Source organism: Xiphophorus couchianus, chromosome 14, assembly GCF_001444195.1.
Source record: "Xiphophorus couchianus chromosome 14, X_couchianus-1.0, whole genome shotgun sequence".
NCBI lineage: Eukaryota > Metazoa > Chordata > Actinopteri > Cyprinodontiformes > Poeciliidae > Xiphophorus > Xiphophorus couchianus.
In genome coordinates, this window is record NC_040241.1 from 20,517,779 (window position 1) to 20,530,742 (window position 12,964).

The 12,964-nt window shown below is 35.0% G+C and overlaps 1 protein-coding gene across 4 annotated transcripts in view; it reads right to left on the reverse strand.

Annotated features, from left to right (window-relative positions):
- Positions 1–12,964, reverse strand: part of LOC114157028 (uncharacterized) — a 59,443-nt gene that overhangs the window by 24,952 nt on the left and 21,527 nt on the right. For all 4 annotated transcript variants that reach the window (XM_028037695.1, XM_028037692.1, XM_028037693.1 and 1 more), the window contains exons 22-40: positions 12,596–12,730; positions 12,369–12,407; positions 10,463–10,603; positions 9,720–9,808; positions 9,088–9,111; positions 8,213–8,328; positions 7,103–7,294; positions 6,985–7,019; positions 6,027–6,176; positions 5,824–5,943; positions 5,040–5,078; positions 4,009–4,134; positions 3,785–3,911; positions 3,511–3,678; positions 3,038–3,072; positions 2,714–2,878; positions 1,394–1,528; positions 728–766; positions 513–653 (exon numbers count right to left, since the gene is read on the reverse strand). In XM_028037695.1, the coding sequence (XP_027893496.1) occupies positions 513–653; positions 728–766; positions 1,394–1,528; positions 2,714–2,878; positions 3,038–3,072; positions 3,511–3,678; positions 3,785–3,911; positions 4,009–4,134; positions 5,040–5,078; positions 5,824–5,943; positions 6,027–6,176; positions 6,985–7,019; positions 7,103–7,294; positions 8,213–8,328; positions 9,088–9,111; positions 9,720–9,808; positions 10,463–10,603; positions 12,369–12,407; positions 12,596–12,730 (2,016 nt within the window). The remainder of the gene's footprint in view (positions 1–512; positions 654–727; positions 767–1,393; positions 1,529–2,713; positions 2,879–3,037; positions 3,073–3,510; positions 3,679–3,784; positions 3,912–4,008; positions 4,135–5,039; positions 5,079–5,823; positions 5,944–6,026; positions 6,177–6,984; positions 7,020–7,102; positions 7,295–8,212; positions 8,329–9,087; positions 9,112–9,719; positions 9,809–10,462; positions 10,604–12,368; positions 12,408–12,595; positions 12,731–12,964) is intronic.

A 12,964-nucleotide genomic window follows, 5' to 3' on the forward strand; every position in this document is an offset into this window, starting at 1 on the left:
AGTTTAAGATATGAAAAATTAAAACAGGAAACAAGTTTTATTTACAAAAAGAACAAAAAAAGCACTTATAAACAACAGACAGCCCAAAATGCATCAGATTTTTTTAGAACCAAACCAAACATGGAGAAGCAGCATTCAGTTTCTATGCAACAAAAAATCTGGAACAAACTTCCAGAAAACTGCAAAACAGCTGAACCACTGAGTTCCTTTAAATCTAGACTAAAAACCCACCGGGTTGAAGTTCCTTTTGAAACATAATCAGTCAAACATCGATCAATATATTTGATGTTTATTGTTTTAACGATGGAACTTGACAAAAAGCAATGTCTGTTACTGGTTTTCACAACTGATGACTAAATGATGTTTATGATGAGGGTTTTTTTATGTTTTCACAAAGAAAAGCACTTTGACCTGCCTTATTGCTGAAATACGCGATGCAATAAAGTTGATTGACTGATTGATCGATTGATAGACATGATCAAATGTCAGTGGAGGTGTTGGTGTCGTTGTACCCTGTTGGCGAGCGGCAGAAAGCTGATGATCGGAGCGATGGACGCCACCTTCTTCAAGACATAGATGATGAGGTACACAGAAATGTTGGCCATCACCACGATGACCAGCCGCTCCGCCAGACCCTCGAGCTCCGGAACGTGCTGGAAACCAACAGACAGTTCATTAAAAACAGGATCAGAAGAAGGAGACCACCGATAAAGGAAGAGAGACTTACAGCGTTGCTCCATTTCATCATATTTCTGTACATGACCCCCTGCAAAAAACGATCAATAACAAAACAGCTTACGTTTTATTTTTATACATAGCATGATGAGTCCAATACAGATGCACAATATCAAGGGATCTAAAATATTCATTACACTCAGAGCGACATATTTCAAATGTTTGTGTTCATCTTGATTATTATGGCTTCCACCCAATACAAATCAAAATCAAAGATTCAGCATTTGCCGATTTCCAACCCAGTACTTTAGTAGTAATCTAATAAAAGCCTGAAAATTCAGTAGATAAATATTTTAAATGCTGCCAAACCGCTGGTTTTAGCCACAGTTCTCATTATTCACTCTTGCTGTTTATTTTTAAGGAGTTATACGGATCATTAAACTGCTGCGGTGGCAGTTACTCATCAGGTTGTTGCTAGGTAACCACAGTGAATGAGTTGCTAGGTAACCACAGAGTGAGTGAGTTAGTGGATTCCACCAACCTAGCTTAGCTAAAGTCTTTCCTCTGGCTAAATGTCCCAGAAATCTGTGCGGTTCTGGATCAGAGTTCAATGAAATGATTGGATATTCTATTGATATTCATCATGTGTCTATTGCAGTATATATTGATTTATTGTCCGGTCCTAGTTTTAATCAGGAGAATCCAAGGGCAGATTTACCTCAGTGTGACCAGAAAGCATTTCCTGTAAAACCTGGTGGATAAACAGCTTGGAGTCTTTGATGGAAGCCGGACTTTTGAAGAAATCTTCAACAAAACTGCAGCACAACGTCCAGTCGGTGAAGAAAACAAAAGCCTAAAACACAATGAAAGTATAAAGTCAAAACGCACTTATAGTAATGGAGCAGTCGTTCTCAAATTTTTACATTTAGTGGTGCAGAAGAGGATTTTTATTTCAGGTCTTATTTTTCTTTTATTATGTTTCTAAATTACAAATAGTCCTAAAATGTTACTAATTCACCCAACAAAAAGTATTTTTTTGATTTCCATGTGTTTGACATCATTGCAAAGCTAAGAATCCACACTTTAAGAATCTGTAAATAATTCAAAACGCCCAACTTGTTCACGGTTTCACATTTACTATACAGCACCACCCTTCTTATTAAGATGAACAAAGAAAACAACAACAAGTGACATAAGAGACTAAGATTTTAATTTCGGTTGTATATATTAAGACACATGTGTCTTAATATCTGGCCCGCTGTAGCATTTTATGTGGCCTTCTCGACTCCAAATAACATCAATTAATCCCTCCAGCTTTCAACAAATCCTCACTTTTTTTTTTTTAACCCCTCCAGGGGTCTTTTTTGTGGGCTCTAGTGTCCCTTATACGACAGTAGGCTGACAGGAAACTGGGAAGGAGAGGGGGGAAGACATGCGGCAAATATCGTCAGGCCCGGGAGTCGAACCCGCGACGGCTGCGCCGAGGACTCAAGGCCTCCAAATATGGGTCGCACCAACCACCACGCCACCACGGCACGCCCCAATCCTCACATTTTTTAAAATTTTACTGCAAAGTCTTCTGAAAATTGGTCAAAAATATTGGCTTTAATTGACTGCTCCCTCAGCGTTACTTGATATCAAGTTATAGTCCATGATCAACACAGCGAGTAATAAAAAGTCACATTTAACATCATATATTAGTGCAAATGTTGTAAAAATTCCTTGCAAATATTTCTCTGTGATTTTGATTACAAAAAACCCCCCAGAAAACAATCAAAATCCTGGAAGGACAGCTATTTATTAATATATTAACAGGTAAACTAGTTTTATCAATACATGCTGGCTCAACTGGACCTTTAAGAACATTCAGATTTTTGCTATGGACCAAAATGAAACTGAGTTTGTTTTGACAGCCTTGTATTAAGATGTTGTGTTATTGCAGGGAAATTTCAAGTTAGTGTTTGTTAAACGGGTTAAGTGATCCTGAGAAAGCTGGAGAAACGCTGTAATGGAAGAACAGCAGAGTCTGTTTTCTCACCCTCCTCTGCAGAGGGAGGACCAAGATGTTGTAGTAGAGAGTCTGAAGGTTCTGCTTGGGGAAATAACTCCACACCAGCTTGGCGACGTCTTCGTGTTTGTAGTTTCCTTCAGGTAAACCCGTCAGCATGATGACGGAGGCCCCAGGGCCGTTATTGGCAGGTGTCTGCAGAGGTAAAAAAACACAAGATTATTTTTGTGATACACTGAGATTTTTCAGGAGAAATTTGCTCATCATATCAAGAAAATATTTAAATACATTTTTTTTTTTCAAACCTGACTTTTTGGGATGTAAAATATAAAAAAAGTCAATAAAAACACTTACCCACAAGTTCTTCTTGGTTGTGATTGTGGTAAAATCTAAATGGCAAAAATACAAGAGTCACTTTTTCAGAAATACTAAGTCTATTCTTAGATTGCCTATAAAACGTATTCACCCCTTTAGAGGTTTTACCCGGTTTTATTGCTTGTACAAATCAGTCATGATCAACAAAATTGTTTGTCAAGTGTTTGACCCAAATAAAAAAAACCCTTGACATTAATTTCTACAAAACAATGACGGATAAAAATATGGAAGATATAATAAGTGACTCCATAAATATTCACCAGTTCATTTAGTAGATTGATATTTCACTTTAAAGGGGGTGAATATTTGTGTGATATTTTTATTTATTACTTTGTAGAAATAAGATTTCACAGAAAGAATTTTCTTTGAAACTTTTGATAAAAGGCCAATTTTGTTGATCAAGCCAATAAAAATAAGAGGCTGAATACTTTTTATTCTTTACTGCCCCTTACTTGGGATGATGAACCAAGGAGACTCGGTCGGGAAGACATAAGGAGCAGTTGTCAAGGTAACTGAAAATGGTGGTGAGCTGCCCTGCGGAACACCACAGTTTGTTGCCGGGACAACCGCCCCAGTGACGATGTTGCTGTCTGGCAACGCGTTTGGAGCCATCTTGGGAGCTGCAGAAGAAACAAGCACAAAAATTTAAATTAAAAAGAAAAGAAAAAAAAAATATATATATATATATATATATATATATACTGTATATATATATATGAGCCTTACGCAGAGATGTGCTGGTGCTTCGGGGCAGTTTCATTCTGTAGACTTTATGAGCAGGGCAGCGTTTCAGGAGGCTGTACCAAACTCCGACCCGATCAGCATCGCGGCCAGACTTAAACTCTATAAACACCTGAACAATAAAATAAATGAAAATCACACACAGCAGAGTCAGACTGAATGCATTTTACTTTAACAAATGCATTCATAGGAGGAGTGTTTGTTTCTACCCTGTTGAGCAGAGGAAGGTAGTTTGTAACATGTCTGATTTTTCGCAGCGTCTCCCTGAAGTCCCGGGCCTCGCTCGGTGAGATGTTCTCGATGTAGATGGTTCTGGTTCCATCATCAGTGACTGGCTGCTCAAGGAAAAAAAATGTTTATGCAAAAATGTTTGTGTGACTGTTTATTTAAAAAACATTAATTGTCTTATATTCATTGAGGAGAGTCTCTTAAATGTAAACACCAGTAAAAATCGGTTTTGAATGAGACCAAGAAAAATGATTAAAAACTTGGTAAATCAGGGACTTTTTTTTTTCCTTTACCAGCAGTCACTGTGCAGCGAATAAAGCAATAAAACATGCTGAGAAGACTTGCTGGAGTTCTGCTTGGGTTGCTAGGTAACTGGGTTGGGATTTTGCTGGGGTTGCTAGGTAACTGGGCTGGGGTTTCGGTGGGGTTGCTAGGCTAGGGTCAGTGCTTTCCCATTCGTAAAATGGCTTGTTTTCCAGACACCAAAAATATTAACTTATAGTCAAAAAACAAGTAGGTAATTTTTTAAGCTCTTGGGTTGTTTTTAGAAGGAAAAGAAATGGAAGTTGAAAAACTTGCCAAATGTGAATTTCCCATAAATCCCATTTAAAGACATGTGGTTTGGGTCACTAAACTGCTCACACTAACTGCGTTTATTCATATTTTCTAATGTATTTATATCTATATTTATTGATACTCTTATTGAAAAAACAGTGGAGAAAATAGTAAAAATAACATTTGTGGTAGTTTTTTCTTGTAACTTTTTTTGTTTTCAGTTGAATTGTACAAAATACAGGTCACATTAAAGGCAAACCGAGATTTTAAAGGATTTGTTATTACCCACTGCAGAAAACGCAGACATACAAAATAAATCAGGTCGGTTTTTAATTTTAAATGTTACTGACGTAAACCCTACCCTTTTCAAAAGTTACTTTTGTATTTCAAGACCATGATTCTACAGTAAATAAACAGTTTTTAAGTTATGTTGATAAAGAAAGGTGTAGATACTTACAAATCCGACCAGGTTCATCAGAGATTTATAAAATTCAAACTGAAACAAGAACAGAATCGAGTCACAAGGATTACTCAGCATCAGTTTGTTTGAAAGTTTCTGTCATGTTTATGTTTTAGAGTTGGGATTGAAAGTCTTCCTCCAGGTTTTTGTTTTTAATTTATTAGTAATGGGGACCATCCAGTAGTTTTTTCTAAAATGCAGTGTTAAGCGCAGCCATTTAAGAAACTGTCAAAAGAAAGCAAGAGTGAGTCACATCCTGTTTTTGTTGCTAAAAAAAAAAAATCCAGATAAAAAATTAGGACATAGTTTTAATATGACAAATCTGCAGGAGCCTTTTTGTTTTCTGACTGTCTTGCTTATTTCATTAAAATATTGTGTGTTTAGCTTGTTTATTTAGCCAGTCAAAATAAAAAAAAGTTGAATGTTATTTACAATTATATTTAGAAAGGAAAAAAAATAATGAGTAGCTTCAACTTGACATTTTAAGAATTTACAAAATGAAGAAGTTTTGGACACAACTGTTGTAGCAGAAAGACTTTTTGTCTTGTGACAGAACGGAAAAGTACTGAGTGGGAATGTAATGCTGTTGCTAGGTAATGAAAATAATTCCACCTATGGCCCCTTTGGGGTTCCGTATATTTGGGCCTTCCTGCTAGAGAAGAAGTTCTCCAGCAAATATATGACACTGCTCGCTCTTTAGTGGGCCACACAAACTATTCAAATGAACAACATAATTATTAATTAAACCATAATAAAGGTTCACTACATTAAACCTACTTACTGGAGCCATAAAAATCTTGCTGACGACAAACTGAATGCAGAGTTTCTGTCCGTTTAGAGTCAAGGATTCTTTTTGGGTAGCTTCTTGCGCAGCTCGATGATTGGGCATGAGCACAAAAGCCTGAAATAAAAAAATGTAATAAATTAAAACAATAAATCAGGATAAAGATTATGCAGAGTCAAAGTAAAAAAAGTCAGGCCCACCATGCATGCTTGAGGAATCACATAGATGTTTTTTGCCTCGTACTGAAATCCGAGCAGATCTGTGATGTCGCTCTCAGTGTAGCAGCCGTCGTGATACATTGGCAGGTTTGTTATCAACAGCAGCCTTGTGTAAACTGAACTAAACTGAAACTGAAAACAAACGGGAGAAACAGGGTTGCACAAAGTTGGTTAGCAGTACTTAAGGAAGGATGTTTGAATGTTTAGTGAATAAGCCTCCGAGTCTGCTTTATGAGCAATCATTTAGACAGTACATTTACAATAAACAAATTTTAAGAGCACCCGTACAAAGATTTATGTACAACTGAAGAAGAAAAATATACCTTAAGGTTTTCAGAGAGTTTCAAAGACACAGGGACAAAGAAATTTGCTAAATGTGTGGCAGAGATGTGCAAAAAACGTAATATATTTTCTATTGTACCAGCACATGTCAGCCCTACTAAAAACATTGGAAAAATCAGAACTTGAAATTGAATACATATGTTAGGAATGGAGAGGTACGGAAGAACATTAGGGCCACTGGAAAAAAAAAAGAAAAGAATTTTGACTTTTCATCTCAGAAGATTAAAGTGAGAATTCTGAGGAAAAAAAAGTCGAGATAATGAAAAATAAACAAGAAAAGGTTAAAATAAATACATAAAAATAGAAAAAATAAACTACATTAAAATAAATACAAAATATTAAAAAATATATTTTACAAAGATTGTTTCAGTTACTTATTTGATGACATCGCTTCAGAAATATTTTATGGTTTCAGGAAATTTGTTTATATTTGTCGGACCTTGTTTGAGCCAGATATCACACAACAGACGATTAATTTCATTTTAATAACATGAATCAGGGGGAAAGTGCTTGGACCTCCATCACCTCTTATCAATTAGAACAAACTTTGCTAAGAAAAATAAAAATGATTAAAATGAAAGTGTGGGAGGAACCTTACTTTTGGTGATTTGATGGCATTTCTATCAAGGCAATCTGTAACACAAAGAGAAGGTTAGTTAAAAACAGAATTAGCATTAAAAAAGTAATATTTTTCATTGTACAAACAGATTTCTTACTAATTTTTTTTGGCAGCAGCAGATCTTCCAGCCTCTCTCCGACGGTCAGGGAGTGATCCGTAGCTGAGGAAGAGGAGGAAGAGGAGGAAGAAGCAGCTGGCTGCTGTTTGGACGCTACAGTCAGTGTTGGAGAAACGACGCTGACGGCTGCTGGAGGAGCATCTGTCTGAGTTTTCTGTACACTCACAGGAACTTCAGGGAACAAAAACAAGATTATATTTGATAAGATCTAAACAAAAATGTATCAGTTTGTTGCTCTCAGTGCTGGTTTTGTTTTACCTACAAACATGCAAAGAAAACAAACAAAATCTGGTGAAAAATAGTGTATAAAGAATTTAGAGTCAACCATTTTCACAGATTATTACAGGATTTTTGAAGAAGGAGGGTAGATACACAGACCTGTCCAATAAGTGATAATATTATATATTTCAGTAACTCCATTACCAATCATGATGACTTTCTGCGTACAGTTAATGAAATCACAACATCTAGAAAATTACATCAGACTACAGCTAACAAATATGCTAGTAATCAATTATTATATCAATTATAATGATGATTAATTGAAAATTACTGCACATTCTGCAGATTTTTCTATTTTATACAATATTATAAATAAATTCAAACATGCAAATAATTCAATTCCTTATTTAAAAAAGAAATCAAAGTTTTAATTACCTAAAATACAATAAGAGCACTCCTTTAGCACATTTACAGCCAAGAATGCATCTGCAGCTAAAATACATTGCAGGGTTGATATACAGATTATTGTTTATTAACTGATTAATAATTAGATAGAAAAGGTGCTAACAGGAAATCTCTCTTTTTTGCTTTATTTTTTTTTTACAGAATTGTAATTGGATGAAACTAACATTACACCACTTGAGGAGTTTTGGGTAGAAGATATTTACAGATTGTTAGCTTAATTAAAATATGCTTAATTGAAGTTACTCAAGTAAATGAAACTAGTTACAACCCACGTATGTAAACAAGAATCATCTGGACGTATATTCTAATTGATTTAATATTACTGTATAAATTAATACAATTTAAATGTTTGTTCAGGAAATCTTTCAGCTTCAGGTTTGTAAACATTTGGAGTCTCGGCACCTTTTGCTCCAGGTTTGGAAACTGATGAAGTTGTTTTTTCAGATGCCTTAGAGCAACGACGAAGGTCGCAGATCGTCTTCTTACAGCACTGCACACGCTTTCTGAAGTCCTTCGAGCTGTAATAAAACATTAAACATTTGACTAATGCAAAAATATAAGGTAATGTAAAAATATAGGGAGAAAAAGAACATTTTACAAATTAGAGTAATTGCATGAAAAAATAGCTCTTAGTTAAACATGACTCAATCAAATTCTATTTGTATAGCACATTTCAGCAGCAAGGCATTTCAAAGTGGTTTACATCATATCAAACATAAAGGCACAAAGTGATGCAAAATAGAATCAACAATAAAACCATGACATTAAGTCAAGCGCCATCGTTAAATTCGCAATTGATTACGTTCAAATAAAACTCTAAACAGGTGGGTTTTTAGTCTAGATTTAAAAGAAGTCAGTGTTTCAGCTGTTTTACAGTTTTCTGGAAGTTTGTTCCAAATTTGTGGTGCATAGAAGCTGAAAGCTGCTTCTCCTCGTTTGGTTCTGGTTCTGGGGATGCAGAGCAGAACCAGAACCGGAAGACCTGAGAGGTTCTGGAAGGTTGATACAACAACAGCAGATCTTTAATGTATTGTGGTGCTAAGCCGTTCAGTGATTTATAAACTAACAGTATTTTAAAGTCTATTCTTTGAGCTACAGGGAGCCAGTGGAGGGACTTTAAAACTGGTGTTATGTGCTCTATCTTCCTGGTTTTAGTCAGAACGTGAGCAGCAGCATTCTGGATCAGCTGCAGCTGTTTGATTGATTTGTTGGACAGACCTGTGAAGACGCATTGATTTGAATGTGAAGAAACTGAGAAGAAAGTACAAAATACTCACGACTCAACATGTCCAACTCTGCTCCTGTCGAGCAAAAAAAGTCAGATAAACAATAAAATAAATGGAAAAGTTGGTGCTTTTTATACATTTAGAATAAAAATTGTGTAAATTTATGGTGGATCAAGTGAAAAAGTGAAGTGAAAAATAAACAACAACAATTTTTTAAAATATATTTTTCTGTTAAAGATATTTTTTAAGATGGTATTTGTCCAAAATTACAAAAACACTGAAAAGAAATCCAACATCAGATTTTAACAACAAGCGAACACACAGCATCTAACAAAACTTTTCAATGTGACAATTCAAAATATATCTGCTTACAACATGAGCAACGATTTAAAAATCTGTTGCTATTAGGGCTGCGGGAGAGCGAGAGAGAGCAAGACTTTCAAGAACAGCAAACTTCCAACTTTATTTGTTAAAGCCAGTTTTAAATGTTAACTCCTAAATTATTTTCCTTTTAAAAAAGGTTTTCTAATTTTAAAATTATGTTAAGGAATAGGTGACAGAGCAGCAATATGTTTTTTTTTTTAAATCAACAATTATTCTACCAAAAAGTATCCACAACTTTTCAACTTTAGTAGATGTGTAATTATTTCCATTTTCTTCACTGTTTTCTTTTCAAAACATACCAGATCCTGTGTGTTGATAACTCCTTTCTGGAGGCCATTTCCTCCACCACCTTCTTCACGCCGATGGAGTCAAGCATCTCAATGCAAATCTGAGGCAAAATAATGTTTTTAATAAACATCTAAACACAACATTATGTAGAAAAAAATATTGTTTAAGTGTAACTTAATTTTAAAAATAGATATAGTGTGTAATAAATACAAACTACAATGAATAATTCAATAAATAAATGGTGTGAAATATTTGTAAACTTCCAGTCAGCTACTTTAATAAATCTTGTGTGTATAACTTGGATGAAAGGGAAAGTTAACTTAATCTGATGTTTCAAGTTCAAAAAGTTGTCAAAACAAATAATTTTCCAAAAAACTCTGATCACACAGACATTAGCCAAACAAAGGATCTGCATCACGTCATAATTAAATTAATGGGAGGGTCTAAAAGTTATCAAAATATTTTAAACCATTACAAAGAAAGGTCTAAACTAACTAAAGTTTGCTCAACGAAAACAAATGGTTTACAAAAATTTGACATAAATGGTCACAACAGATGGATTAAAAAAAAACATTTTAGTAATAAAAATCTTAATTATCAAAACATTTGCAAAACCTGCTAAATTCACGAGAAGCAAATGGCAACAAATCTGCATTTTAGAACAAGTATGACCTCAATAAACAAGTTTTCCAAACATCACATCGCTGTGAAGAAACATTTAAAAAGTAGTTCAGAAAGTGTTTGACTCACTCACCCGGTTACCGAGCAGCAGGAAGTTGACAAAGTTTGCGATGGAAGCCACTTCCTTCATTACATCCTGGATGAGGCACAGCTGTAGTTCTGTGATCTCCACACACAGCAGCCGCTCCTCCAGGGAATCCGGATCTGCAACATGCTGGAGAAAAAACAACGACAGGAATTTGTTAAAGTGACTCGCTTTATTTATGTGAACCGCAAAAACACAAAGTCTTTCCAAGTATTTTTTATCTAGACATTTGACATTAGATAAAACTAACTTATAAGTAACTTTTCAAAACGACAGACAAGCTTGTTTTAAGTTGGGGTGTCCAAAGTGTGGCTCGGGGGCATTTTGTGGCCCTTGACTGACTTTGTGTGGCTCCTGAATTCCCTTCAAGAATGAATTGTTGATGCAGATGGAGACTTTACATTTACTTAGTTGAAAATTATCACAGAAACTAAAAATTCTCTTACAATTGAAAATGTTGGCAATAGAACCAATTATTAGTTTTTAAATAAAAACAAGCTGCATTCTCCTGAAGCTCCACATCCTTCCAGTGACCTCTAATCTGAAGCTGACTTTGCTGTTTTTAATTAATTTATTAAACTTGATTGAAAACAGTAAGTGTTTTTTAAAAGAGAGTGATGCCTTGTATCCTGATTTTATTGCCCAAAACTAACTAAAATTTGTTAGATCTTTTCCAGTTAACACCTAAATAAACTGAAAATCTCAAAATAATTTTTACGTCTTACACATCCCTTTTCAACAACACTTTATTTGCTTAATTAAATTATTACATGTCCAGTTTATTGTTTAGTAGGTGAGTCTAAACAATAGACTTATCTATTGTTTAGAATACATTGGAATATATTCATAAAGAAATATAATTCCTTCATATTGATGAAAAAAAACTTCTGCATTGGCAGATTATTTCACCTCTAAAGACACATTTTTCTCATTTTATAAGAGAAATAATCTGCCAATGAGCAAGTATTTTTTCATCAATATTAAGGAATTATTTACTTAAACCATCTCCTAGATCTTGCTAAAAACTTACTTGTAAGTTAGTTTTGTCTTATTTCAAGTCTTATAAGATATGTAATACAGTGAACCCTCGCTAAATCGCGGTTCACCTTTCGCGGTCTCGCTGCTTCACGGATTTGCATCGTGCATTGTGTTCTGCATTCTGATTGGCTAAACAGTCTCTCCGCTTCTTCTCTACCTGTGTGTCAACAACGTTGCGGTTTAATATGTACACGTACGTAAAACAGTTTGCCAAATTTAACATAATCGATGGTGGCATGTTGGTTTATAAGAATCTTTTTGCCCAGAAGAAAAAAGAGCGACAACAACAACCGATAACTATGTTCTTCTCTCGAAAAAACACACCTGCACCGCGGGCTGTAGAAGAAAAAAAAACCGCTACAGAGCGGAGTCAGGATGCAGCGGCTCAGTCAGAAGAGCAGTGAAATACACGCGAGTCACTATTTGTCCTACTGTACTTTGTTTTTTTTCATAATCATTTTTTATTTTCTCCCGTTCTAATCCAATGACTCAGGTCGCGGTGGGGCGGTGCTGATCTCCACAATTCGGGCACTGGAATCCACTTTCAGTTAGTATTAAAATTATTATTTTACAGTACAGTAGTTATTTGTAAAAAAAAAAAAATGTTTATACAGTACTTTTTATTTGTTAAACATATGTTTGGGCCTGTAAAAAAGTTTTGTTCTTTGGTTTCAATGTATTATGGAATATTTCATTGTATAATAATTGTAAAATAATAAAGGTTACTACTTCGCGGATTTTGCCTATCGCGGGTTCTTTTTGGAACGTAACCCCCGCGAAAAACGAGGGTTCACGGTAATATTTTGTGTTTTTTGTAATGTGACTGCAGATTCGACAAAAAGATGAGTGAACTCACCGCATTGCTCCATTTCATCATCATTCTGTACATCATTTCCTGTGAAAACAAAATGACAGAGCAAGGGGAAATAATTTCTACAAAACCACATTTTATTTAAAACAATGGGAGTTTTTTCCATCCATATATATATCCAAAACGTACCCAATCGAATTTAACAGTTTGGAAATCAGCAGCAAATATGGCCTGTTTTGAATGGATAATGGAGAACAGACAGGTTTTCATACCTCAGTGTTTCCAGGTCGAATACCCTGAGTGACCAAGTGGATGAACACAGGCGACTTCTTCACATAAAATGGCTCTTGGCGAATATTCAGGATAAAATTGCTGAACGCCTCCCAGTCACAGAAAAACACAAAGGCCTGGAGCGGACGAGAACAAAGAGGGAAAAACAAAGAGAATCTATAACTTTGGGTTAGTTAAAGCCAAACGTCAGAGTGCGTTTTAATCAATCAATAAGTTTAGTCACTCAGTTTAACAAATTTCATCATTAATGTCCAAAAACATTCTGATATAAACCTTTTTCAATAATTATTTTTTGTGGTTGCATACATTAAATTAAGAATATAAGTTGCAAACAATTTATCATTCTCAGA